Below are 23,999 nucleotides of genomic sequence, written 5' to 3' on the forward strand. Positions count from 1 at the left end.
CCAAGTGAGAAGACTGGTCTTTGACAAATTACCAAACGTGTACCTTCCCTTTAAAAACTCAATTGTTTGAAGCTACTTATTTGTAATCTGCTTATGTAATTGTATCTTTCACTCATTGTGCATTGTATTGTTCTCTTTATGCGCTTAGAGGTTTTTCTGTTTTACGCTTTACAAATGTCTTTAGTCTTATTGTTATTAGTATTAGTACGAGGACATTGTAATTCAATTACGCAGAACTATGATGCCTCGAGGTGTCCCTGGGGAAGATCCAGTCCTCCCAATTTACGAGAATTACTCAGTCTTCACTTCAAAACTTTAATCAAAGTTATCAAACCCAACTCTTTGTGTTCTTTACTTTATTTATTTTTCAACTTAGAGAAATTTTCAAAGCAATCAGCTAGCAAAAGACGACAAATCATGGAGCTTGAATATGGTGCGCCTGTCATGTGGTGAAGGGGTAAAAAAAGACACTAGCATGGCACGCATGTCACAGGGCGCTGTGGGTAGGACAGCAGAGGGCGCTGTTGTGTGTGTGTAATCCTAAGCAATTTGCCTGCCAGCACACAGATTTAAATGCAAATCTGGTATTCACTCTACGGATATGTAGAGCAGGGATGAGAGTCATTACTAACCAAAAAGTCTGAAACTTGGATACAAATTCAAAGGTATGTTGAAATGATGGCATTTCTACTGTTTTGTATTCCCCTGGAGTTATAGATTCCAAGGAGCTTTTGGAAAAAGTATCCAAAGCACTAGAGAAGTAGACCAATGAGCAGGATTTCTTTATTTGTGGAAAAAAATATAGTCTGATTTTTCACCAGGCCGACATAAAAAGTCTGAATTCAGCCAAAAGTCTGAACAATCTCATCCCTGGTAGTAGGGCTGACTGGAAGGCGGTGTCAAACATACATACAACGAAAAAGGATCTATTGAGAAAAGAGACTTACTGGTTGGGTGCTGCCGTTAGCGGACATGGGCATGGCTTGCAGTCGTCACGCGTACCAATTAATGCGTTGCCATAGAAACCAGGTAAACATTGGTCACATCGGTCACCATAGGTATTGTGTTGACATGCCTGGCAAAAAATCAAATTAAATATATTACAATTTCATGACCTGATTTTTTGAAATTAAAAAAAATATTTCGTTCTGTGAACAAACTTTGATAGGTGATGCTGTTTTAAAAGGAACATATAATATACTTTTGCATTACAAATGTGAATGCATTGTTGCAAACTACAAATTACATACATGGCAAAATAAAGGATGACATGTGACAACTGTTCCACTAATCACAAGGATCAACGTATGAGTTACATAAAACTAGGTTTTGATGAAAATGATATTAAATCAATAGTAGGGTTATACATGTACTTTACCTTGGGTCCTACTGTTTGAAAGCATGTTTAGCAGGAAAAAGACAAATTAATTTGAGAAATGTTAATTCATTTAAAAAGTCAACAGAGTAGGAAGTTTAAAGACACTGGACACTATTAGTAATTGTCAAAGACTAGCCTTCTGATTTGGTGTATCTCAACATATGCATAAAAGTAACAAACCTGCAGTGTCTACTGCCTTTAAAGGTTTTATACAGGATTGGTACGGACAAAAAAAATCAATGTTTAATTTTAGTGTGAAAGCTTACTCATTATGAAAATCATACTACAACCATGTTTTATGTGAACTTGAAACTTTTTGCTGCCGCTATGGTCCCAAAAGAATTCCATCCCGTCGCAATTTTCTACTCACCCTACAAGCCCCCGTTTCTGGATCACAGTCCGTGGCGTGACGATTACACTGGCATTGCTCGCACACACCGAGGTAAAGGCCGCCCCCACTGCGGGTGAAGCCAACATCGCAATCCTGCATAAACAAGAAATCATCTTTCATTTTCACAAACAGTAGAACACTTCATCAGTAAACAGGAGAGTTTTCAAGAGAGTAAAAACTGTTCTCCAGCAAAATTTCTGAAGAGCTCACCAAAATTTCTGATGAAAAAAAAATTTGCAAGCAAAGTTTCACTGTAGGGAGAATGCCAGTTAGTGTAAATAATTTAGAATTAGAAAAGCAACAAAAAATTTAAAATACAAAAATGTACATAAATATTTTTTTTTTACAAAATTCTAAAGATAATTTTGGGTCCAGAATGACCACAGCTTTGTAAAAAGAACCCTGACATCCCTATGTGAAGAGTAATATGTTGTGGGGTAAGAACTTGGGTAAATTATATAGACCACCCTTAATTATTTTTTCAAAACAAAATATAATTTGTTACAAAGTTCTAGAGATAAATTTGGGTCCAGAATGAGCTTTGTAGAAAGAACCCTCACATCCCTATTTGAAGAGTAATTTGATGTGGAGGTAAGAACATTAGTAAATTATACATTACACCCTTATTTTGTGAAAACAAAATACGATTTTTTTAACAAAGTTCCAGAGATAAATTTGGGTCCAGAATCCCGACATCCCTTAGTGAAGAGTAATTTGGCGTGGAGGTAAGAACTTGGGTAACGCACCTCACATGAAAGCCCAGTGTACCCCACGGGGCATATGCACTGTTCGACGGCATACGCTCTCTCTCTACCAGTGTTCCTCGGCTCAGCAATGTCAAGGGTCACATCCTTAATCCTGCGAAAGTGAAAAGTAGCCGATTAATCCTTTCGTCTAGTTCCCTTTTTGGAATATTAATGAATACTTACCCTCACTGCTTAAGTTGCCAGTCTACTTTTGATTCTAGTTTCTGTTTGCGTTCTACTGGGGCGTGTTTTGGCGACCCTGATCACAAATTTATTTTATAAATTTATTTTGTTTTTTTACGAGCTTCTGCTCATCAAAACGACCCCATACTCTATGTATTACATTTATGTTTACTTTTACTTAATGATGTTTTAGTTAAATTAATTTTAATTTTGTTTTTTATTGTTTTTTTTACCCATACACCGATGTGTGTTAGCACTGTATACTCAGTGCTTTCCTGAGTCTTGTGAGCAAAATACCACAGGTAAGTTGGTAAGACACTGCTCTAGAATTGCAGGGGTCATGGGTTCGAATCCTTCCGAGTAACATGCCTGTGAATTTTTTTACAGGACTCAGGAAAGTACTGAGTATACAGTGCTAACACACATCTGTGTATCTTATGGGTAAACAAAACAAAAAAATTAATATTCTTTATCTCGATGCAAATTTAACGTCTATGATATTTTAGTTGTCAATATTTTTTATGGAAGTATGGAAATAAATGTGTCTTTGAATTGAATTGAATTGAATTCAAACATTGAGGGCGCAATATAACTTACACAGCGTAGGTGGTTGGATAACTATACACGGCTCTGATTAGAATCAGATCAAGGTCGGCCAACATCATCATCAGGAACTCTCTGGTCAGGGGTTGATCGTCCAATCTCGTCCAGTAAGTCTGCAAAAAAAAACCCCAGTAAAACACACATTTATTTGCAGAGTTGCAAATATTTGTATCAACAATAATAATAATCACCAATCACCAATAATAATAATAACTGGCATTTATAAAGTAGTTTTTCAAGCCATTGCAAAGCGCTATGATGTGTCTAACGCAGATCAATAATCTAAAATAAAAAGATGGGGAGATTTGCAAATTTGTTCATCAGAACAAAAGGAAAGATTGGTTCAATTTCAAGACGAGGGAGAGTTGGTTGCTCTGTTATAAGAAAAGAAAAGAAATTATAATATTATTTCCACAGGTAAACATGATGTGCCCATCGAAACGTTCCACTATAAAAAAAAATTACAATTTCCTCATAGATTTCTTTTTTAGCATATAAGTTTGAAAGCAAGTATTTGTGAAACGTACCTCGATGATTGGAACAGAATAAGTCTTGTAGCTGCTGGCAATTGGTCTCTCTTGATGAACAATCTTACCTGTGATTCCATTACCCTGTTGGCAGGCAGAACAAAAAGTATATTAACATAAAAATAATAATAAGGTTATCTATTAAAAAAACAAACAAATTGATAAGGGAACAAAGTTCCTGACATGTTCGAAACAGTAAAATAGAGGAAATGGAGGTGGGCAGAACACATGAGGTTTAGAACAGATAACTTGGCAATCAAACACTGGATGCCATATGAAAACAAACAACAAAGAGGGCACCTGAGGAAAAGATGCATAAATAGGGGAGAGTCAGTTGGTACAAAATATAGACATTTGGAGGCATCCTCCTGAAGGCTCGACATGACTTGAGTTCCCAGAAGCGCCGGGTTGCGATAACAGTGTTCTGGAAATGTTAGTCTTTCTGCACGGTTTTTGTCTTTAAGCCTGGGGAACCCGAGACCGAGATCTGAGGTTGTATATGTGTTCATCCCTCCCGACACCAAGCACCTGGCATAGCATTCTGGGGTAGCAACCACCAACCAAGTCAAACACTGTGCATAGAATGTATATGGAATGATCGGTCAACTCACTGAAAAAAAAAATTGCAACCTCGTGAGAGGTTTAGTAACAAAAACACTTACAATCAGCAGGATATCCGGTTCCTGGTTGGTGAAAGTTGCTCCAGCGCCGTGTTGGTAAGTAATAGTGTACCGAAGATTACCACCATACGAAGACACCTGCACATACATTCAATGAAACCTATTAATGTATTGTACAAATATTGGGTCAAACTGATTGGGTAAATTCTAAGAAATTCTGGCTTGAACAAAGAAAAAGGGACATGATCGGGATTTGAACCTGCTCTATAAACTGAGATATCTCATCCTATAGTCGTCCATCATTTCAATCATTTCGGGAGTAAGATCCTTCGAGCACATTTTTACTCCCAAAACGGCGGACAAGGATGCGTGTTACTGCGCTGCGCATTGTGCAAGGGTAGAATGCTATTATATATTTGGTTTGCAGTAACACCATGTATGTATCCACTTGCCAGGTTTGTTCTTTAGAGAACTGTCTTGCTATATAGTCTCCTACCGCAGAGGAGATTTATCGGATTGTTCGGGAGACTTCGCGGCTCTGAAAAGAACTGTCCTGCTTTTGAATTACTATACCTGGGCGGGAGGTATAGAAAACTGGCTGGGACTACTACTTAAGCTAATAGGATCGTAATTTACTGCACTACCACAGAGTGAGTTCTTAAATTGGTCTTAACGTTTCGACTAGTCATCGTCAGGGGGCCTATATTGGGTAGAATGCTTAGTTACTTACTTTGTCACCAGTGAAGGTTTCAGGTAGGCTCCAGTAATAAGTCTGTGGTTCGAAGGATCGGAAGTTACTGAAGGTGAGCTCTCTTGAGAGAGGGCTGACGGCCAGTCCCTGGTCGATGACTGTGGTCCCTAGGCTATCAGACAGGACGAAACCTTGGTTGTTCTGGGTGAACACGGCTGAAACCTGACAACAAAAATGGGATCAAGAACCCTGTCAATTACTGACAAAAAAAGGACATTAGCTAGATTGCACACTCTGCTGATCAGAAACACCAGAGTTTGAATCAAGTGCCCTTAACCGCTCTGCCATGACATCTTATCCGTCCCTACCTGTGATCTGTACTGGGTGGTGCTGGAACAGTCTCGGGTGACGCCCATGCAGAAGCAAGATACACACCCATCGGGCGTGTTGCTGTTAAGATGGAATGTGAACGGCTGACAACGGTCGCATTCCTCGCCATGTACATTGTCCTGCAGGAATGGAATCAGAACTAAAGTTTAGTTGATGCTGTGGATATTACTCTGTATCCACAGCTGATAAGCCCGGTTCATACTTCCTGCGAATGCGATACAAATTTTGACGTCACAAGATCGCAACAAGAAAATTCGCGCCAGTTAACTTGTGTTCAACTCCTGCGAAACATTCGCGGCGAAAACAGGGCTGTGATTTCAAAATTCACTTCGCATTCGCAATTGGGATTAAGAGATTTGACATTAGGATGCAGACGCACTCTCTTTAACAAGTTCATCAGCTAAAAAAGTTTAGTGGATATTTGTGGATGTGTGTGGATACACTTTTTCAATCTGTGGATACTGAATTTTTTCTTGGGAAATAGGCAGATCGCTCTTATCAATTGGATTTAAAGTAGCATTAAGGCTGATAGGGAACTAGACGAAAGTTCTAAGGGTCAGTGTTTACCTTGCAGGCACACTCTGCACCAACCAGCTCCACTGTTCCATCCGAGTTGCAATTTTTGTCGTCCGGCACACAAGAGCTTCCGAAGTTCATCGGGTCTCCAGTATACGTTGGTGCGCACGTCTGGCACTGTCTACCATCGTACCCTTGAGGGCAGGCGTCGCAGGTGACCAAGCCATCATTGTCAAGGTAGCAAGTAGGGGAAAATCTGGGCGGAAAATTTTAAAGGTTATTTCAAAGACCTTGATGTTCCTACTCGTCAGTTAGGTATTTTTCTCAAAAAATTATTCGTTTGTAGGAATACTGAAATCCCATCATTTCATAGTGAACGAAAACACAAGTGGAACATACGTGCAGACGTGCGCCTTAGAATATAAGTAAATTTCCTTGTTTTTGTGATAAAGAAAACAACTTATTACAGGAAGGGTCATACAGATTGTTTTTTTTTGTCAGTGTAAGGGTAATTGATAGATAAAAACACAAAAGATACACAGAGCTTTAGACTTACTGGTTTGGGTCGATTGTGAGTGGGCAGGGGCAAGGCATGCACGGGATGGACGATAACGGATCACCAAAGTAACCCTCAGCGCACTGGTCACATCTGTTGCCCGCTGTGTTGGCACGGCAGTTCAGGCAGGCGCCCGTCTCTGCGTCACACTGGACGGAGTAACCATTACACTCACACGGCTGGCAGGAACCGAGGTAACGGTTGTCACGGACGCGGTAGTAACCCGAGTCACAATACTAGTAGGAAAAAAAAAAACAGTGGAAATTGAGTCATTGTGAAGTTTTGACGTTTGTACTTTGGATATTTTCAGGAAACTCTACGAACAATTTTTGTGTGAAAATGTTTTACTCACTTCTCAAAAACTACAGCACCTCAGCAAGTAATATTTTAAGGTAAGGTTTCTATCATTATTATCTTTAAATCGTGTACTTGTAAGTTTAATGTAAATATGTGGACAGTTGAGTTTTGTGTCCTACAAAAAGTACCCTTACCCTTTAGAGAAAACCTCATCCCTCGACATTTTAAATCTACATACCTCACAAGATTGACCTGTGTAACCCAGAGGACACTCACACTTCTCCAACGAGAAGGCTTCGTCTCTCCCGTTGTTCTCTGCTTGAGCGCCATCAAGGTAAACATTGGAAAGACTAAAAGAGGGGACAAATTGTTTCAAATGTTAATCAAAAATGAAAATTGCATCCCTTAAAGGAACACTTTGCCTTGGACCAGTCTAGTTGGTCTTTGAGCAAGATTGTTACCGTTTGTTATAAAATGCATATGGGTAGAAAGATGTTGTAAAAGTAGAATACAATGATCCACACAAACATGCCTCGAAATTGAACAGTTTTACTTTTACCTCGTCGACTAACACGGTCGGCCATTTTGGGAGTCAAATTTAAAAAAAAAAAAACAATAAAAAAACACACAGATATTTACAAAATAGGGAGATTGCCAATAAACATGTACGGTTAGATAGCACAGGTAGTAGAGTGCCAGCACATTCATCTTGAGGTCGCGGGTTGAAATGCTACTCTATTCACTTTTTTATGTTTAACCCTAAATAATTTCTCAATGAAAATATCATGCTGAACAAACCTATGAGATTTCATTCCAATTGTGGCTCTTCTTTTTTAACACACTCCAAAAATGCGTTTTATTAGGCCTTTAAAGATTCAGGTCCTAGTTTTACTCTAAATTTACTCTAGCCCGCTGAAGGTGTTATGGCACTATATAAATACAGTTCTTTTATATTTTACTCTAGCCAGCTTTGTCATAATACCTTGTGTCCCGAGTGTTAGTGTTATACCAAGCTCTGATCAGGAATTTCTGGACGTTTTGAAGCGCCATCATTATTTCAAGCTACCACCGTCTCACATTTCAAGACTACCTTATTTTCTTTGTGTTCTCCTAAGCGCTTACAGACTTTCCTCTGAAGGTGTTAGGCACTAAATACAGTTCTTTTTTATTTTACTCTAGCCCGCTTTGTCATAATACCTTGTCTCCCGAGTGTTGGTGTTATACGAAGCTCTGATCAGGAACTTCTCGACGTTTTGAAGCACCATCATTACTTCCATTCTTGTTGCTGGAGTCATTTGACTTCCTTCCTCTCTGATCCAACCATCCTAAACACAACATTTATTCAAAATTTTCAATAGAAAAACATCATTTTTAATATTCTTTTATTTACAAGCATGATATTTGGTCCTTGTAGTGAAAAGGAGGAACACATTGTTGAGCACAAGAGCTGACATACATGTTTTAACATGAGGTAAGTTTAAGTAGACCTCAGGCTATTTAAAGACAGTTTTTTTCTGATTTTTACAATGGCAGACAAATCAGAAATCAGACCAAGGAAGAAGGACATTTTGTCTGGATTTAATTGGGTTTTTTTTCTTTCGGGCACACAAAAAGGCTTCCTTGTGCGCAAATCCCAAAGGATTAACTAGCTCCTAGCACTTCTTATCAGCTTTCCATAAATTTCAAGACCAAACTTTGAAATGTGAGCATAGCTGATTTAAACAAAAAAGTACTGACATTTCGACCCACACTCAGTCTTTCTCAAAGGAATTAAAGATTCTGCTATAGTCGATACGTCAGGCTATTAGCTATTTTTATACATTTATACCATACATGTATAACATGTATAGATCCTTTTCGTTGGTAGCATGCAGTTCGAACAGCTAATTCAATTTTTATTAGAAACACACTTTCTTTTTTAAAGATTTATCACCTCGACAATTTTGACGCTGACTTCGTTGAATCGTGATTCTTCCATGCTCCGTCCGACTACATAATTCAATCTCATCCCATTACCCTCTAGGATGACATCAGGGGTCAGGTCCGCCGCGATTGGTCGGCCACCGGATTCAGCGTTGAACCGAACGCGATATTGCAATTCACCTCCATAGCTGGTCAGCTGCAGAGAGAGACCAATATATATTGATAATAAATTTATTTCAGTGGACAGAAATTGTTTTATTTGGGGTGAGAAAGCACGGGGAATTGATAATATTGTGACTCGTTTCTCCTTATTCAAATAACCAATGCATGATCCCAACCTTCAAAACAATGTTGGCTTTGTTTGGTTTAAGGGTTTTAATCATAACTTATTTAAGAGATGTTAAATTTGCATCGGGGATAAAGAATATTAAAATTTAACCAAAATTAATATAACTTATTTATTTATCGTATTATTTGTTTTAATTTTCATTATTTTTTTATTTTTTTAATTTTTTATTTTTTTTTGGGGGGGAGCTATTTAGAAGTAACTACAAATACACCCACCCCTAGAAACAAGAAATATGTCAACGTGGTCAAGTGGTTGGACTGCAGGACTTGCAATCACAAGGTTGTGGGTTCGAATCCTACCAAGCTAACCGCTGGTTTCACAATGACTAGAATAAGTATTGTCGCCTAGTTTCAGAATCACAATTTCTTGATTTATGTAAGAACCAACTGTTCTTTTGAGAGCCAACACTTCTCAAATGAGATTTGCACACGGGTGCTACGCCAAACTCCATCTAAACAAACAAACAAACAAATGTACCCTATTTCCTAGCAGGGCATCAGGTAGCACCCAGTAGTACTCTCCGTTCGGTAGTCTGCGGTTCATATCCAACACAGTGACTTCATCTGTGCTGGGGTTGACCTGAACGAGGCTCTCGTCCACAGTGGTGATCGAACCGTCCAAACGAGACCGGGATCCGAGAAGAGTTCCTTGCGTATCGTCGTTTGAATAGATAAGTCCCAACTACAAAAACAAAATTCAAAGAAGAAAACAAATTCTTTGACTTTCTCTGAATAAAGGCACTGGACACTATTAGTGGTTACTCAAAATAATGTTGATCATAAAAACTTACTTGAGAACTGTTGGTAGTATAAAACATTGTGATTTCTTTCAATTTAACTCGATTTGATCTGGTTAACTAATGAATTATTATTTGTCTTTTTGTATAATCAAATCATTAATCACTGAATTATTCATGTACCTATGGGCGATAGCAACCACTCCCAGTACATCTTGATGTGATGATGTCAAAGCAGAAGCATTCAATTTAAGTAGTAAACTAATGAATTATTCATACTCAAGTCATTAATCACTGAATTATTCATGTACCTGTGTGCGGTAGTAGCCACTCCCAGTACATCTTGATGTGATGTCAAAGCAGAAGCATTCAATGCAGTCTTCAGGAAGCAGAGCTCCATTGTTGAATACATTACCGGTGCATATGCCCTCAGGTGCTGTAGGTTATTTAGATAAATGAATATTCATGAGGTGCTGTAGGTTATTTAAATAAATGAGTATTCATGAGCTTCATTCAAAGGATGATAAGGCTGTAGGGAATTTTTTTTTTTAAGATCACAAAAATGGGTTCCTTCAATGGAAGTCTCGATTCAAGAAACACAAAACCTATTTCACTATTTAGTTTAAGTGTCGCTACTGTTGTTGTTGTTTTTTGGGGGGTGGGGTTGGGATAAATAGGAAATTCCTTTTAGACGACAGGGGCAAAACGACCCTATCTATCCGAGTCAACTAATTTGCAAAGAAACCTTCACAACGTAAATAATGGTTTGGGGTTGAACAAAGATATTTTTACAAAAGCGGGATTTGAACCAACGACCTCCAAATTAACATGCCAGCACTCTACCAACTGAGCTACATGTATATCTAGCTATATTGTAGGTCTCCCTAATATAAATAATAAAACAACGTTGCAGTCCTTCCCCAAACAACCAATCTAAAGAGGAGGATGAAATGGTGTGAGCTTACGGATAACAATGAGTATGGCGTCAGGAATAGCAAAGAGATATCCGATGCTGTTCATTGCTTCACATGTATAGGCTCCCTGGTCGCTCTCCTGGACGTTGTAAATAGTCAGCATACCACGGCCGTTCTCACTCACTGCTCTCGCCTTGAAAAAGAAACAATCATTGTTTACAGATTGCAGTAATCTACAGCCCAAACTCAAAGGCACAAAAAAGTACCTACCGCCAAGGTAGAAGTTAATATGTAGAACAGTTCTTTTTAGAACTGAGAAGTCTCACGAATTCCACAGAAATCTCTGCGGCGGCAGTAGAATAAATAGCAAGACAAGTTCTCAAAAGAACATAATTTACCAAGCAAGTAGATATATATGCGGTTTTACCGCAAACAAAATATCGATACCTCACCATAAAATGCCTCAAATCCCATCTATACCATGTTTGTCGTTGGTTACTATACAGAAATTCATGTCCTCAACAGAGTTACATGTTAGGCGCCTTGTCAAAACGTCCAAGCTGTTCCATTCCGCGTGCATTCTGCGGGAGTCCGCGGATTTTTGTAACAAAAGAACCCGTAGCAACCGGGAAGGTCCACGGCCACGACGGCTCATTTACATGTCAATAAACATGAATATTCCGGCGGCTCTGCGGAGCGACCGGTCGGCTATTGTGAAGCCCAGCTTATTTAAATATCAATAAGCATGATCATACGGCGGCTCCGCGGACCGGCTGCCGGCGGAACCGCGGAGGAACCCAGGTGGTGAACAATTGCTTTACCTTTGCATGGCAAAAGCAAACTAAGGGTGTGTAAAGCCATTTTCTCGTACGAGTGATTTTTAAGGCTTGGTTACATGACCGAAACATGTGAATTGTAGAAATGGTTTGTTTAGGCAGGTCTATGGACCACATTAATTATTTTGCTTTTGTTTCTCCTAGCCCATCTGGAAGTATTTGTTGTATTTTAATCTAATGTTGAAATGGCAGAATAAGTAATAATAATAATAATAAATAATCTTAGTAATAATAGTAATAATTTCCATATTTTGGAGCAAGGTCAAAACGTCCTTTCTCTGTGACTACCACGCCGTTTCATAGTGTTTCGCTAGAATAGAAAACCTGACTTCCCAAACAATGCATCGTAGCCTCCCCCATACCCATGTATCGATCACTGTATCAATGACCCATCCACAACGTATTATGCAAAACTACCGCTAAACTGCAGTTCATCCTAAATAAAATTTAAACACCAAACAATTACATGATGGTCCAACGTGTGTAATGCACAAATTAATGTTTTAATTCGGCCTCTGGCCGCGAAAACCTTTTATTGTAAATAAACCATTAAAATGATCGGAATTGGCAGCCAGTGCAAACTTGTTTTTACAAAATTAAACTTTTATTAACTAGGGTGGCAAATATTTTACATCGAATCAAACTTGTTTTTTTTATAGTAAGGGATTTATTTGGTGATGACGTACTCATAAAGTGATTAACATTTTGAGTTGTTTAGCCGGGACTCAACATATTGTGCCTTTTCAAAAATACAAGCCTCGTGAATGCCTGTTTAATGCCTGTTGAATGCCTCTGGAATGTTGAGGTTCAAAGTCGCCGATTTGGTTGACTATCATGTCTAAACATGTAGCTGGCGATTATCACGTGAGCAGGATGGTCGGCTGGCACTACCAACGTGCGTGGTACAATGATCTTGTCGGTGCAGCCTGTCCGCTTCCAGGACGATGGTACTCACTAGTTGCAAATGTACCATTCTGGGAGAGCACGGCCGGTCCGCGTCCAAGCCGCTGATATTCATGACCTGAAAATACAACTTGTTTATTCATGAGACTTATTGTTATACCAACAATAGCGCCCGGCATGGATAGCTCATTAACTTCGCCGCGCTTCAACGCACATGGCCGTTCTTCCGCGGACTGTCCGAGGTCCTTAGCAACGGCGGTATTTGCTGTCCATTCCGCAGACTGTCAGCGGAGGAACGCCCGGGACGTTTTGACAAGGCGCCTAAGTGAATGTGCAAAAGTTTACAACTTTAGACACTCACTTTAAAAAGTACCAGTCGAAACTTGTCCATCAAACGACTAATTCTAATTTTTTACCTTTGACGGGTCTGGCAATGGACCCCAGTTGAAACGCCATGAAATGATGGGAACCGGATTGCCCAGAGCAATGCAAGTGATGACTACCGTTGCACCCACGGTCACCGTCACCGGGGAACCGGGCGAAACAGTCACCTCAGGTTTGGCTGCAGGGAAAGAAAAAAAATGCAAACAAAAATGAGCAACACGTGTCTGAAAAGACAGTTGAAGTCAGTTTCATAAATTTAATGTTGGACTAGTCATGAAACAAAGCTGGATTTATTTGCACACATCTGAATACTAGTATGAGCCCTTTCTACAGGGACGATGTCAGCACATGACGGCATCATTTGTGTACAAAATCGGTATTTCATGGCGGTAATTGAATGGCTCGTTGTGGCCAAGCAGTCAAGCGGCACAGGACCCTGGTGTTTCTCATCAGAAGAAGTTGGGTTTGAGTACAGGTCATGGCACTTGTATCCTGGAGTGGGACACGTCCTCTACCATAGTTACTCTGTCCTTCAGATGGGACATTAAAAAATTGCCTTGGATTTGGCGAGTTGGTCTTTGAAAAGTGTTTGAAATAGTTTACTATAAAAAGCATATGGTTGGAAAGATGTTTTAAAAGAAGAATATAATGCTTCAAACGCTTTTCAAAGACCAACTCGCCCGATACAAGGCGACATGTCCCTTTAAGCTGTGGGTTCTCTGTATACTAGGATTGTCAGTGCATGTGAAGAACCCAACCGCCGATTTCACAAAACTCTTCCTACATTTTAACTTAAGACCAATCTTAGGACTTAGGACGAGTCCCAATCCTGCACTGTAGCATGCAGACCTTAAGATTAATCCTAAGTTAGAAACTCGAGAAAAGACGAGTCCTTACTCTTTGTGAAATCGACGGCTGAACACTTATCATGAAAGAGTAGGGGTTAACCCCAGTATTCCTGGTTCACATTGCAAGCACCCTTGTTTACAGGTTTCAGCCAGGCTTGCGCGCTTTAGTGATTAAGTTTACTTAGGAGGCATCTTTGATTTCATCACCAGAACCTTTCGATAATAATAACAATAATTTCCTGTGGTCTAAGACATTGAAACTTCAATCTTATATTCCTTCCGAGGGTAAACTTACAACATCCAATCTCATCGGAGCGATCACTGCAGTCAAAGTCTTTGTCACACTGGTAAGCTTTAGGGATGCACTGCGTAGTCACTGTGTTCAAGCACTGAAACTCAGTAGAGGCACACGGGGAACCAGGCAAGGCGACCGCTGTTGATAAACCAGAAGGAGGAATGTCACTGATTTGAGCCCATTTTCTTAGGGCTGCTTAGGCACAAAAAGTAGCTAAGCACAATACAATTTCGCTTACCAGAGTAAGGTTACCAGCCAACATACCATGTCATCTGTACAATTTGTTAACTGGTATCCTGCTATTTCAGCTAAGCAGGAAGCTATAAAGCAAAATGTTCTGCTTACAAACAGCTCTATGAACTTGAGCTATGTGCTTATTGCAATTCAACAAGTTGCTTTGCTTTTTACTTTGTCAATTGTGAACAAAATGTATACAAGAAGATTTTTGCGAAAAGGTAAACTTACGACAGTTGCGTTCTTCGCTTCCGTCTTCGCAGTCATCGTCACCGTCACATACCCAGATCTTCTGGATGCAGAACCCACTGGAACACTGGTACTCATTGGGTTCACAGCCAGCGGTAGCTGTGGAGGAGAATGGGTGTTGGATGGGTTAGGGGTGAAAAGTACCCAGAAAATCGGAGAACTGTCCATATCCTGCCACCACTTTTTCATTCGAATCCCAGGTTCGAATCCCACCCGAGTAACATGCCTGTGATTTTTTTTTCACAGGACTCGGGAAAGTACTGAGTATACAGTGCTAACACACATCGGTGTATGGGTAAAAACCAAAATTAATAATTTTTCATTCATTATGAAATAAATTAGTATCTAATTTACTCCAATGAGATATCCTTTTGGTAAAAATGGGTGAAAAAGTGGTGGCAGGATACGGAAAGTTTCCCCCAAAAAAACAGTTAGAGGGGTATTGCTGACCATGTAGGGTGTTTTGAGGTCGAAAGCTGCCAACATTTGCGTTTGCAATCAGGGATGATCTTCAAACTCAACTCACTAAAATATTTATGCTCCTGGACCTAGGGAAGCAATATAAACTTACAGCAGCTAGATAATCTGAACCTCAAACTCAACTCTCAAAAACATTTATGCTCCTGGACGGAGGGAAGCAATATAAGGTTACGGCTCGTTACGCAGTAGCGACTTACAGCAGCTAGATTCAACTGATCCTCAAACACAACTCTCTAAAACATATATGCTCCTAGAAGGAGGGAAGCAATATAAGGTTATAACTTACAGCAGCTTGATTCATCTGATCCGTCATCACAGTCCAGTGCCCCATCACAGCGATACGACAACGGTATACACTGACCGCTCCTGCATGTAGCTTGGTTCTGGTTGCATTGACCGGGGGACAGAGTGGTGGTCCGAGTTGGTGCCGTGCTTGGGGATGGGGGAAGAGCTACAAAACATACAAAACCATAAATGAATTATGACAGTGCAAATAGTTTTACGGCCCCAGCTTTTGGTATTATTAGAAGGCAAAATATTCTTCACATGGCTTCATTTTATTTGTTTATTCTGGTTGTGAAGCCACAGACTCTCCGACCAGCGAACTGAATCACTATATACCTTTATCATACTGCCTCCATCTTGGTCATGTGCCTCGTATCGAGTAACAATAACGAATGCTAATAATCGTTTTGCTAAAAGAAACCAGACTACTGTTTTCTTCCAGCCTCGGTTTGGTAACACTGATATAAATGGGAGAAATTCAAAGATGGCTGCACCATGATAACGGTCTATACAAGCCAAGAACCCAATGGAGAGAAAACAAGGAAGGGCGTTTCAGTTTTATAGATGTGTGAGGAAAACCCCAGAGAATTATTCAAGGGATAAGTAGGGACTGAGAAACCCAATCCACATAGTTCCCTTGGAGGAATTCGAATCAAGGTCGTAGAGGTGGAAGGCCAGACATGAAAACATTGTGCCAACCTAGCTGACATCCCCCCCCAACCCCCAGATAGAATGGAACACTGCAAAACTGCATTGTAATGTAATACTTCAGAATGAAATACTGGCCAAAATAAATTGCATTTAATCTTCATGTTCATTCTCTTCTTAAACAAAGCAAGAACAAATACTCAAATATCATGAATAACACATTTGATTTAAAAGGTACATAAACACACATGTCAAAGCACTAGCAGTAGGTGTTTTCTGTAAGTAATTAATTTGAAACAAAATGGTGTTGAAAAGAAAAATAAGATCAAGTTAATAATCATGAACAAACAAGGATTCCCAAAGAAAACCGAAAAGACCAAAAATCCATTATAAATAGCTTATCCTGTTGGTAGGTCATTATGTCACATAAGCCGCGCATTTGACTCGTCCCGTCCAAAGTTGCGCCTAACTTCTGGCTTGTGCACGTGCCACACCACGTTACTAAGCCTTCTCCGCTTACACAGCTAGCCCATAGATTCAGCAGTTGCTCTGTAAGCGAAGAATGGTGATCGCAAGCGCAGAATTCGGCGGAGAGCAGAGCCATGAAATTTTACCCTGACAGGCAAGTGAAAAGTTTTAATCCTGCAATGCATTTCCTATGGCTTCCGCTAATCGCCAGCTGGACAGTTTACAAGACATTTGGCGTAAGCGTGGCTTACATCGTAGTTTCATTATACTTACCAACAGAATTATCCTGTGGTCAACACACATGCATAGTTAATAGTTATATGATTCACTCAAAACAAAGAAAGCCAGGTTAAGATGGGAAGAAAAGAGAACGGATTAAATCGTATTAAGAATGTTCCTTTGTCACCTGTGAAAGTTAAAAAGAAAGTGATTAATTATTTGTTAACAAGAAATGAATCCCAAAGAATCATGCAAATACCACGCATGTTACTGGAAAGTTATTTTCAGAGAAATTATTTTGATTAATCAATCAAGAGTAGACGGAAGAAAGGAATGCAAAAAATTACTTTTACAAATGCATAAATATAATCAAATATTTTAAAAGGCACATTAAATGGTTGTTCTAAAACGAAGCGTTTCGGGGGCAAGTAATACTATGTATAGGAGTATCTGACAATTAAAATTATAAGAAAACTAAACTTACCATGCCTAACATTAACAAATATTAATAAACATACAGCTAAGAAATCATATTAATTTTAAAGATTGCTCAACACATTATTTCTCTGTCGGCATTTGGTTAGCATACCAACCTAAAATCTGCCAGTAAGCAGCAAATATGCTAGTTTGTGTATTGGTGAACAATTATATATTTTGGCTTGTTTCTTTATTGTAAATGTTTGCCTAGTTTCGGTTTGTTATTGTCTTTTATCCATACATTATATGTTATACACTGTATACTTTAAGAAAGTCCTGTGAAAAAAATCCACAGGCACATTACCCTGGTGGAATTGGAACCCACGACCTTTGACATTCTAGAGCAGGTGTCTTACCACTCGACCACCGAGTTTGCCCAGTAGCTTATAGAGGCAGTTTTAACCTATATTTTAGAAGCATGTACCTCAACATGTTAAATTTGCATCAGAAGATTGTCTTTTAGATTTAAAAGACGTGTGTTACGTTATATGTTATACCGCCCTCTTGTGTTGGTAACTATAGGCAGTTGCCATGCGAGCAGCCATCTTGCTACACTGGAAGTGAGAAACTTTTGGAAGATTGTGCTACGACTGCAAATGATTATTGATGATCAAGATGAACTGGTCTGTAAGTAGTTCCAAAACCTTGCTGATTCACAGGAAACGACCAAGTGAAAACCTGATGTTTGACACATCCCTTTTTGGCGCAGGAAGACCGCACAAAAACGATATCATCCACTACACCTACTGTAGTTCCATAAGTCCAGGTCTGCATGTCGTTATGAAACCTCAGGAGAATTTCACACGCTAACACCACAAGATTTTCAGGGCCAGGGAATCTGCATGTTGGCATGCCTTCTCCTCCTCGAACAGTTCCCCCGTCTCATGCTGCCTTGTCCGAAAGAGCCAACCTTCTTCTCCTTCCATCTGCCTTCCCAAACTCCAGCCCGACATCCTGCGATGCATTTTGAACATTTGGAAAGTTCATTCGATCAAATGGCAGACAACCCTTCCCTCAAAAAAGGTGCCTGTTCTGTAGCTTTTTCCTCAGACTGTTGCTGGGCTTCCTAGTGCAGCGGAAAAAAGTCCCGGTAAAAGTTCAGTAGAGGCTGAGAGATCACACCAATTCTAGAATATCGACCACTATTTCTGTCAAAAGTCACCAGGAAGTTTCCCCGATAGCGATAGACGTACTGATAACAGTTATTTGTCTGCTAATTGACAATCATTTTCGTCTATCAAAACATTGTCTAGTCTAAGACTTCCTGTTCAGCAGACGATTAGTGCATCCTAAAATAAAAACTGCACCTCTCTACAAAATGACCTTAGTACAGTGGCAGGAGATTGGAAAGACAATACTTCTAAAGAGTTACGTGGCAAAAAGTTATTATCGGCGCTTTCTTTCCACCAAAAATTCCAGAGTCCCAATCCCTACCCAATCTCCCTCCTTCCAATTGTCACATTTCAAAATGATTGATTTGCAAGAAATCCAAATACAGTAAAATGACCCGAGGACCCCGACAACTGGAACTTTTTTGTTCAAGTGTAAGTTCATTGCTCCCAACTCCAAGCTAACGGCTCTAATTTCACAATGACTAGAATAAGTAATGTCGCCTAGTTACTGAATCACAATTTCTTGATTTGTGCAACTCTTAAACTTTTACGAGAGATATTGGCTGTTGCCAGCTTGATGTTTATATCCCCTTGTGGTAGAAAGCCAAGTTCCCTTTATGGGAAGATCATCTAAACAAACTTTGTAAACCACTGCCAACTCAAATTTTGTATATGACTTCTAAATAAAAAAGTTGACAGAACAAAGTGGGACGAAAAAGTGACAGAACAGTGAAACAACAAGCTAACTTGCAAGTCACCGTTACTGTTAAGGGAGAGGTGCTGTATTTCTTAGCTCTTCAAAATATAAAAACAAAATAGGTCCACGCTTTATCTGGATGAATGCTAAGAATACACTTCTGACACTTTGTGTACAATTTTATACACTTAAAGCCTCCATGAATCTTTTGTTACCAAGGAAACGATAAAAGGTCATGACCTGCCCATTTAAAAAAAATCATTCATCAAAAACTTGTAGAGCAAACATTTCATTCAACTATCTTGCTCAAGGATGACAAGGGAATGTTTGTGGAGTACATGAAGAACTTTTGAGTCAAAATCACAAAGTAACAATTTGTTTGCTCTGGTTTAAAGAGGGGCTCCCAGGTCAAATTGAGTTTTTTTATGCACTCATTTTCCTATAGATAGAGTTGTCATGAAAGTGGGGGGAAAGTTACAAGTCTCTCACCTCACGTTAAAATGGTATAAATTATCGATATAGTTTCAGGACGAAAATTGAATCACGATGTCAGACAGCAAAAACGAACTGATCTGTCGTTTCAAAGAGGAATTGTTTGCACCAGTCAGACGGTCAAATCTAATAACCTTTAGATTGAATATCATCAAAATTCAGGAACACACTAAACAATTCCCTGTAAATTTGAATTGTGACGTCATCAAATATTTTGGGATTTTGAAAAAAATTGCACTTGAAGGGTATCAAAAACAGTCGCGTTTTATACCATTTTTACCTTGAGTTCAGAGACTTGACACTATTTTTTATCATTTTTATGATGACTCTTTCTATTGGTAAACAGGTGCATCACGAAACAGACTTTGACTTTGGAGTCACTCCTTCATGACTTTGAGTGATGTTAGGCTCATTAATTGAAACATCCTGTGACGATAAATGAGATCATTTATTGTCCGATGACATTTATGAACAATGCACAACATGATGACAGTTTGAACTACCGTTCTTGAGCGTTTAATCGCTAACATCCAGCAAGGAAAAAGCATATGACCTAGACCTTTTTTTACTCCCTTTCATGACAATGTTATCTTCCCCATCTGGAAATTCTCGTCCTAAATGTTCACATTAATTAAATCTGTTTAATCTTAAATGTGGCATGGAATTTCTTGTGCGGGGGAATGTTAAGGCAGATTAAAAATGTTGTTTCCCGCAGAAAATTGAACGATGGTACTCAACTTCAAATTTGCTTCATGTACTGATACAGTATGTCCAAACCAAAATAATTTGTTTTTTTAAGTCCCGTGGATTAATTTCATTGCTTGAAAAATATCAGGGTACCGTGTCGTAACTCAGGAAATATTTGTACTGACATCGAGAATGTAATTGCAGTTTTGTCAACAGAAAAAAACGAGGTACCAGGGACAACCATTTGCTAAACTGCCCTCAACTGGAGCAACCCTGCATAGCTGAAGGCCTTGAAATTCTTTTCATCTTTGGCCGAACCCTGGACAGAATAAGCACAGGCTTTGATGTCTAATTTATATATTTACAAAAGCACAGCCAACATTTGTTTTTTAAATGATTTTAGTAAAATTTCCCCCCAAAAGGTGTTTCTTCTGATGCTTATTAAATTTAAAGTCTGTTTATTCAGCGTTTTTCCTAAACACCAAAGTCTTAACTCTTCATAAAACCAAATCGGACAACTTTGGTATCATTCAGAGCAGCTGGTGAGAGCAATTCTCCATCATTGGTTTGGATGAAATGAATTTGGTGCCTCGTTATTAAGTCTGGTGTCCCGTGTCTTGGAGCAGAACAGACATTCTTTTGCAAGAACCACAAGTTGTGAGATTTGCTGAACCTTGGTTTGTAACGTACAGCGACCTTTCCGTAAAATAAAATAAATCAATAATTGAATACGAGCGCTATAAAATTACCCGGATCTAAGATAAATCAACTGGGCTAGCCAATACAAAAAGTACAGATAATGTTTCTTTAAAAAACAAAAGTTGAAATGCTTTATTAAAAAGGTGGAATTTGTGCCAACCCAGATACTCAATTTCCCTACACAAAATAGAAGTCAATGTTTGTAAATAAAAAGAGAGGTTTATAAGACATATGTTTTTCATTTGACTTTATAAATGTGGAGCATGATAACAATTTACAAAGATATGTTGAAAAGGATTTAGGATATTTGGTTCGTGGAAAAAGATGGATTTTTATTGAGTACGTGGGCAAAGCTACATTTCCTTTACTGTATGTTGATTCCCTCTTGTGCGCCTTGTGCGCCTTGCGCACCTAAATTTTTGTTGGATAAATATTCTTTGTTGTTATTAGCCTACTATTATTATTATTTAATCACAACTTTTTCAGGTTCAATAAAAATCAGACTCGAGTAGGAAGAATGCAATTCCTGATTTGGACTTCTTATTATGACGCTCACCCCTTAAGGTTTTAACATCTTTTTGTTAGCTACGGTTGATCATTATACCATGTCCGAATCCAATAAATTTGGCTACGGCTATTGCCAATGACCAAGGAACTAAAGAGCAACAGTCGTAGCTGTAGCCACCAATTCTACAGCACAATATTGCTGTTTCACATGGGGAACCAGACACAAAATAATGTGAGTACCTTGGGGTCCCAAAGGAGTTTTCTGCTCTGGGATGACACAGTTTAAATGACAGTTGAATAACCTAATAACTAGAATAAAACCAATGAGTCTCCACCAGCGAACACTTCAAATAATTTGGTCACGTTCCTCTCTATGGAGACAGATTATCGTAGCGACCTCTTGACAATAAAAAAAGGTCAACACTGTGACCTCTTAAAGGCAAGGTACCTTTTAAGATAATTCAATATGAAATTGGTCTGATGGAAGTAAATTTGCTCCGTAAAGCTGGCCAAGATATAAAATATCTTTGATGTAAAACTGTCTTTTGCTGTTTCCATTTTTTTATTTTTTTTACTCTCATCTGCAGAAAATAACTGGACTTAATGTGAAGGTTGAAATTTCGTTCAAATGATTTTTGGAAACTCAGTCTGGTTCAGCGAAACTGGTAAGCACAGAAATATGCTAAGAAAGTACTGCAAACCTTTCCATATAAGAAAGTACTGGTTACCAGCCTAAAGTCTTTATAACTTCCATTGGCAACTTATTGTAAACCGTGCCAGAAGTGGGGCCTGAGTTTCATTGGTTATGTCATCAATCAAGTGACTTGTTTAAAATTTACTTTTGATGTTAAAAAAAAAATAATCTGGTTTTTGTTTTTATTATTTGTTATTGATGATATTTTGAGGTAGATTATTCCAGAGAATGAGTTTCAGAGAAAGAGAGAGCCAGAGACAGATGTTGAAGTCAAAGAAGTATTAAATATTAAAGATTTCAGAGGAAAAAAAACTGTAAGTTTGCGAAGACTGAAAAACAAATCCAGCGGAGTGTTAGGCAGGAAACTGGTTTAAACCAAGGCCCAGAAAAAAAAAACGAAAGAAAGAAAATATAACACAAATCCCAGTTGATTTAAAGAGTAAGTAAACATGTGTTATTGGGCCCCAAATTCATGGTGCTGTTTATCAAGGAATTCTGCATTTACAGTGCCCAGGAGAGCACGTAATTGTATTATCTGTAAGCGCATAATTCCCTGGTAAGCCGAGCCATGGAATTGGGACACGGTTATAGTCTTTGTTGCGATAGACTTGTGATTGAAATATTATTATGAGCATCATTCCAAGGTATATTTTGGTTAATTTTGTTTTATTACATAAACCTTCACCTTTTAGTGATTCCAAATCCAAGTTTAAAATTGGTGTCAAATCCAACCTACAGCTGGAGCAATTCTTCAAAATCCTTTCCCTTAAGTCTTCTAAACTTTGATTTAGGATGGACTGCGTCACATTCCAAAGGTTTGAGCGCTTCAGTTATCAGAACCCTAAAGGGTTCTATTGGATTTTGAAAGATTGCGAGCCAAAATTCTGAAGAAGATAGGGGGGGATTCAGGGTGCTAACATTTTGTTAATAGAAGACGTAGTTCCACCACAAGTTTAGGAGAGTTTCCAACAGTGTCCCTACCTCTGGAGATAACAACGCGGAACATGCACGTTGCGCTATTTCCACTGTTGTCAGTGAAAGTGTACTTGACCATCGACTCTCCAATTTGGAAAGACGTATTTGGCGTGTGAGTTCTTGATACACGCACTGGTGCCCCGTCATTGTCCATTGCGGTGGGCTCTGTCCACACAATGTCAATGTCATTCATGTTGGCTGGGGCTGTTTCTAGTATATCCGACGGGCAACCCTGAATAACTGGCGGTGTGGTGTCTCGCTCTGTCCAAGTTAATAAGGGTCAAGATTTTGGAGCTGGTTATCATTTTTCTGATCCTTTCTTAAGGCCCGGTCCCACTGCAGCGCTAACGAGAACGATAACGATAAGGACGCCAAGAGAACGTGTTTTATTGGTTGAATTGCTCCACGCAGAATACGCACACGCTCATTCAACCAATGGAATGCGTTCTCTTTGCGTCGTGATCGGTATCGCTCTCGTTATCGCTGCAGTGGGACCGGGCCTTTATGAAAGTATGAACTGTTTTGGTTCAAGGCTTTCAGCTGCCTTACTGCATTTTGGTTGTGGTGTAATTTAAATTCACCTTTAAGAACTTGGTATTTTCGTCTCTTAAATAGTTTTATGCAAGGCCAATAGACAGTGCAATTTTAAGTGGGGGCTGCAACTGAAAAAATGTCTATCGCTCTCCTTAAGCTTTTAGCCTGGCAGATATGTTCCACACTCGAATTGTTTCCTCATTTTCAATACACCCATGACTTGCACAGTCTGCTCAGCAAAGAATGGAAGTTTTGTTCATGCTGATGTTTTTTAAGTTACAGAATTTGATGACTGTTCAGTTAATTTTGATACTGAATTATGAAACAAATGATGATTATCAGCTTATGATTCAACCAATGAAATGACAAGAAAGTTAATGTTAGCGCAAAATAAATTTGTATACAAGTAAAAAGTTTTGTCTCGACCCTATATGAGTGTTTTTTTTATGAAATCAG

General features: G+C 39.0%; 1 protein-coding gene across 4 annotated transcripts in view; it reads right to left on the minus strand.

The window, feature by feature from the left end:
* LOC117302294 (basement membrane-specific heparan sulfate proteoglycan core protein-like) overlaps positions 1-23,999 on the minus strand; it is a 122,191-nt gene that overhangs the window by 42,962 nt on the left and 55,230 nt on the right. For all 4 annotated transcript variants that reach the window (XM_033786173.1, XM_033786172.1, XM_033786171.1 and 1 more), the window contains 20 exons: positions 15,336-15,500; positions 14,552-14,668; positions 14,087-14,224; positions 12,976-13,121; positions 10,872-11,013; positions 10,218-10,342; positions 9,648-9,851; positions 8,832-9,017; positions 8,096-8,223; positions 7,137-7,248; positions 6,602-6,837; positions 6,097-6,301; positions 5,508-5,648; positions 5,179-5,361; positions 4,491-4,586; positions 3,829-3,912; positions 3,296-3,414; positions 2,516-2,627; positions 1,749-1,862; positions 948-1,075 (listed from right to left, as the gene is read on the minus strand). In XM_033786173.1, coding sequence (XP_033642064.1) covers positions 948-1,075; positions 1,749-1,862; positions 2,516-2,627; positions 3,296-3,414; positions 3,829-3,912; positions 4,491-4,586; positions 5,179-5,361; positions 5,508-5,648; positions 6,097-6,301; positions 6,602-6,837; positions 7,137-7,248; positions 8,096-8,223; positions 8,832-9,017; positions 9,648-9,851; positions 10,218-10,342; positions 10,872-11,013; positions 12,976-13,121; positions 14,087-14,224; positions 14,552-14,668; positions 15,336-15,500 — 2,881 coding nt within the window. The remainder of the gene's footprint in view (positions 1-947; positions 1,076-1,748; positions 1,863-2,515; positions 2,628-3,295; positions 3,415-3,828; positions 3,913-4,490; positions 4,587-5,178; positions 5,362-5,507; positions 5,649-6,096; positions 6,302-6,601; positions 6,838-7,136; positions 7,249-8,095; positions 8,224-8,831; positions 9,018-9,647; positions 9,852-10,217; positions 10,343-10,871; positions 11,014-12,975; positions 13,122-14,086; positions 14,225-14,551; positions 14,669-15,335; positions 15,501-23,999) is intronic.

The sequence above is a fragment of the Asterias rubens genome, chromosome 18 (assembly GCF_902459465.1).
Source record: "Asterias rubens chromosome 18, eAstRub1.3, whole genome shotgun sequence".
Classification (NCBI taxonomy): domain Eukaryota; kingdom Metazoa; phylum Echinodermata; class Asteroidea; order Forcipulatida; family Asteriidae; genus Asterias; species Asterias rubens.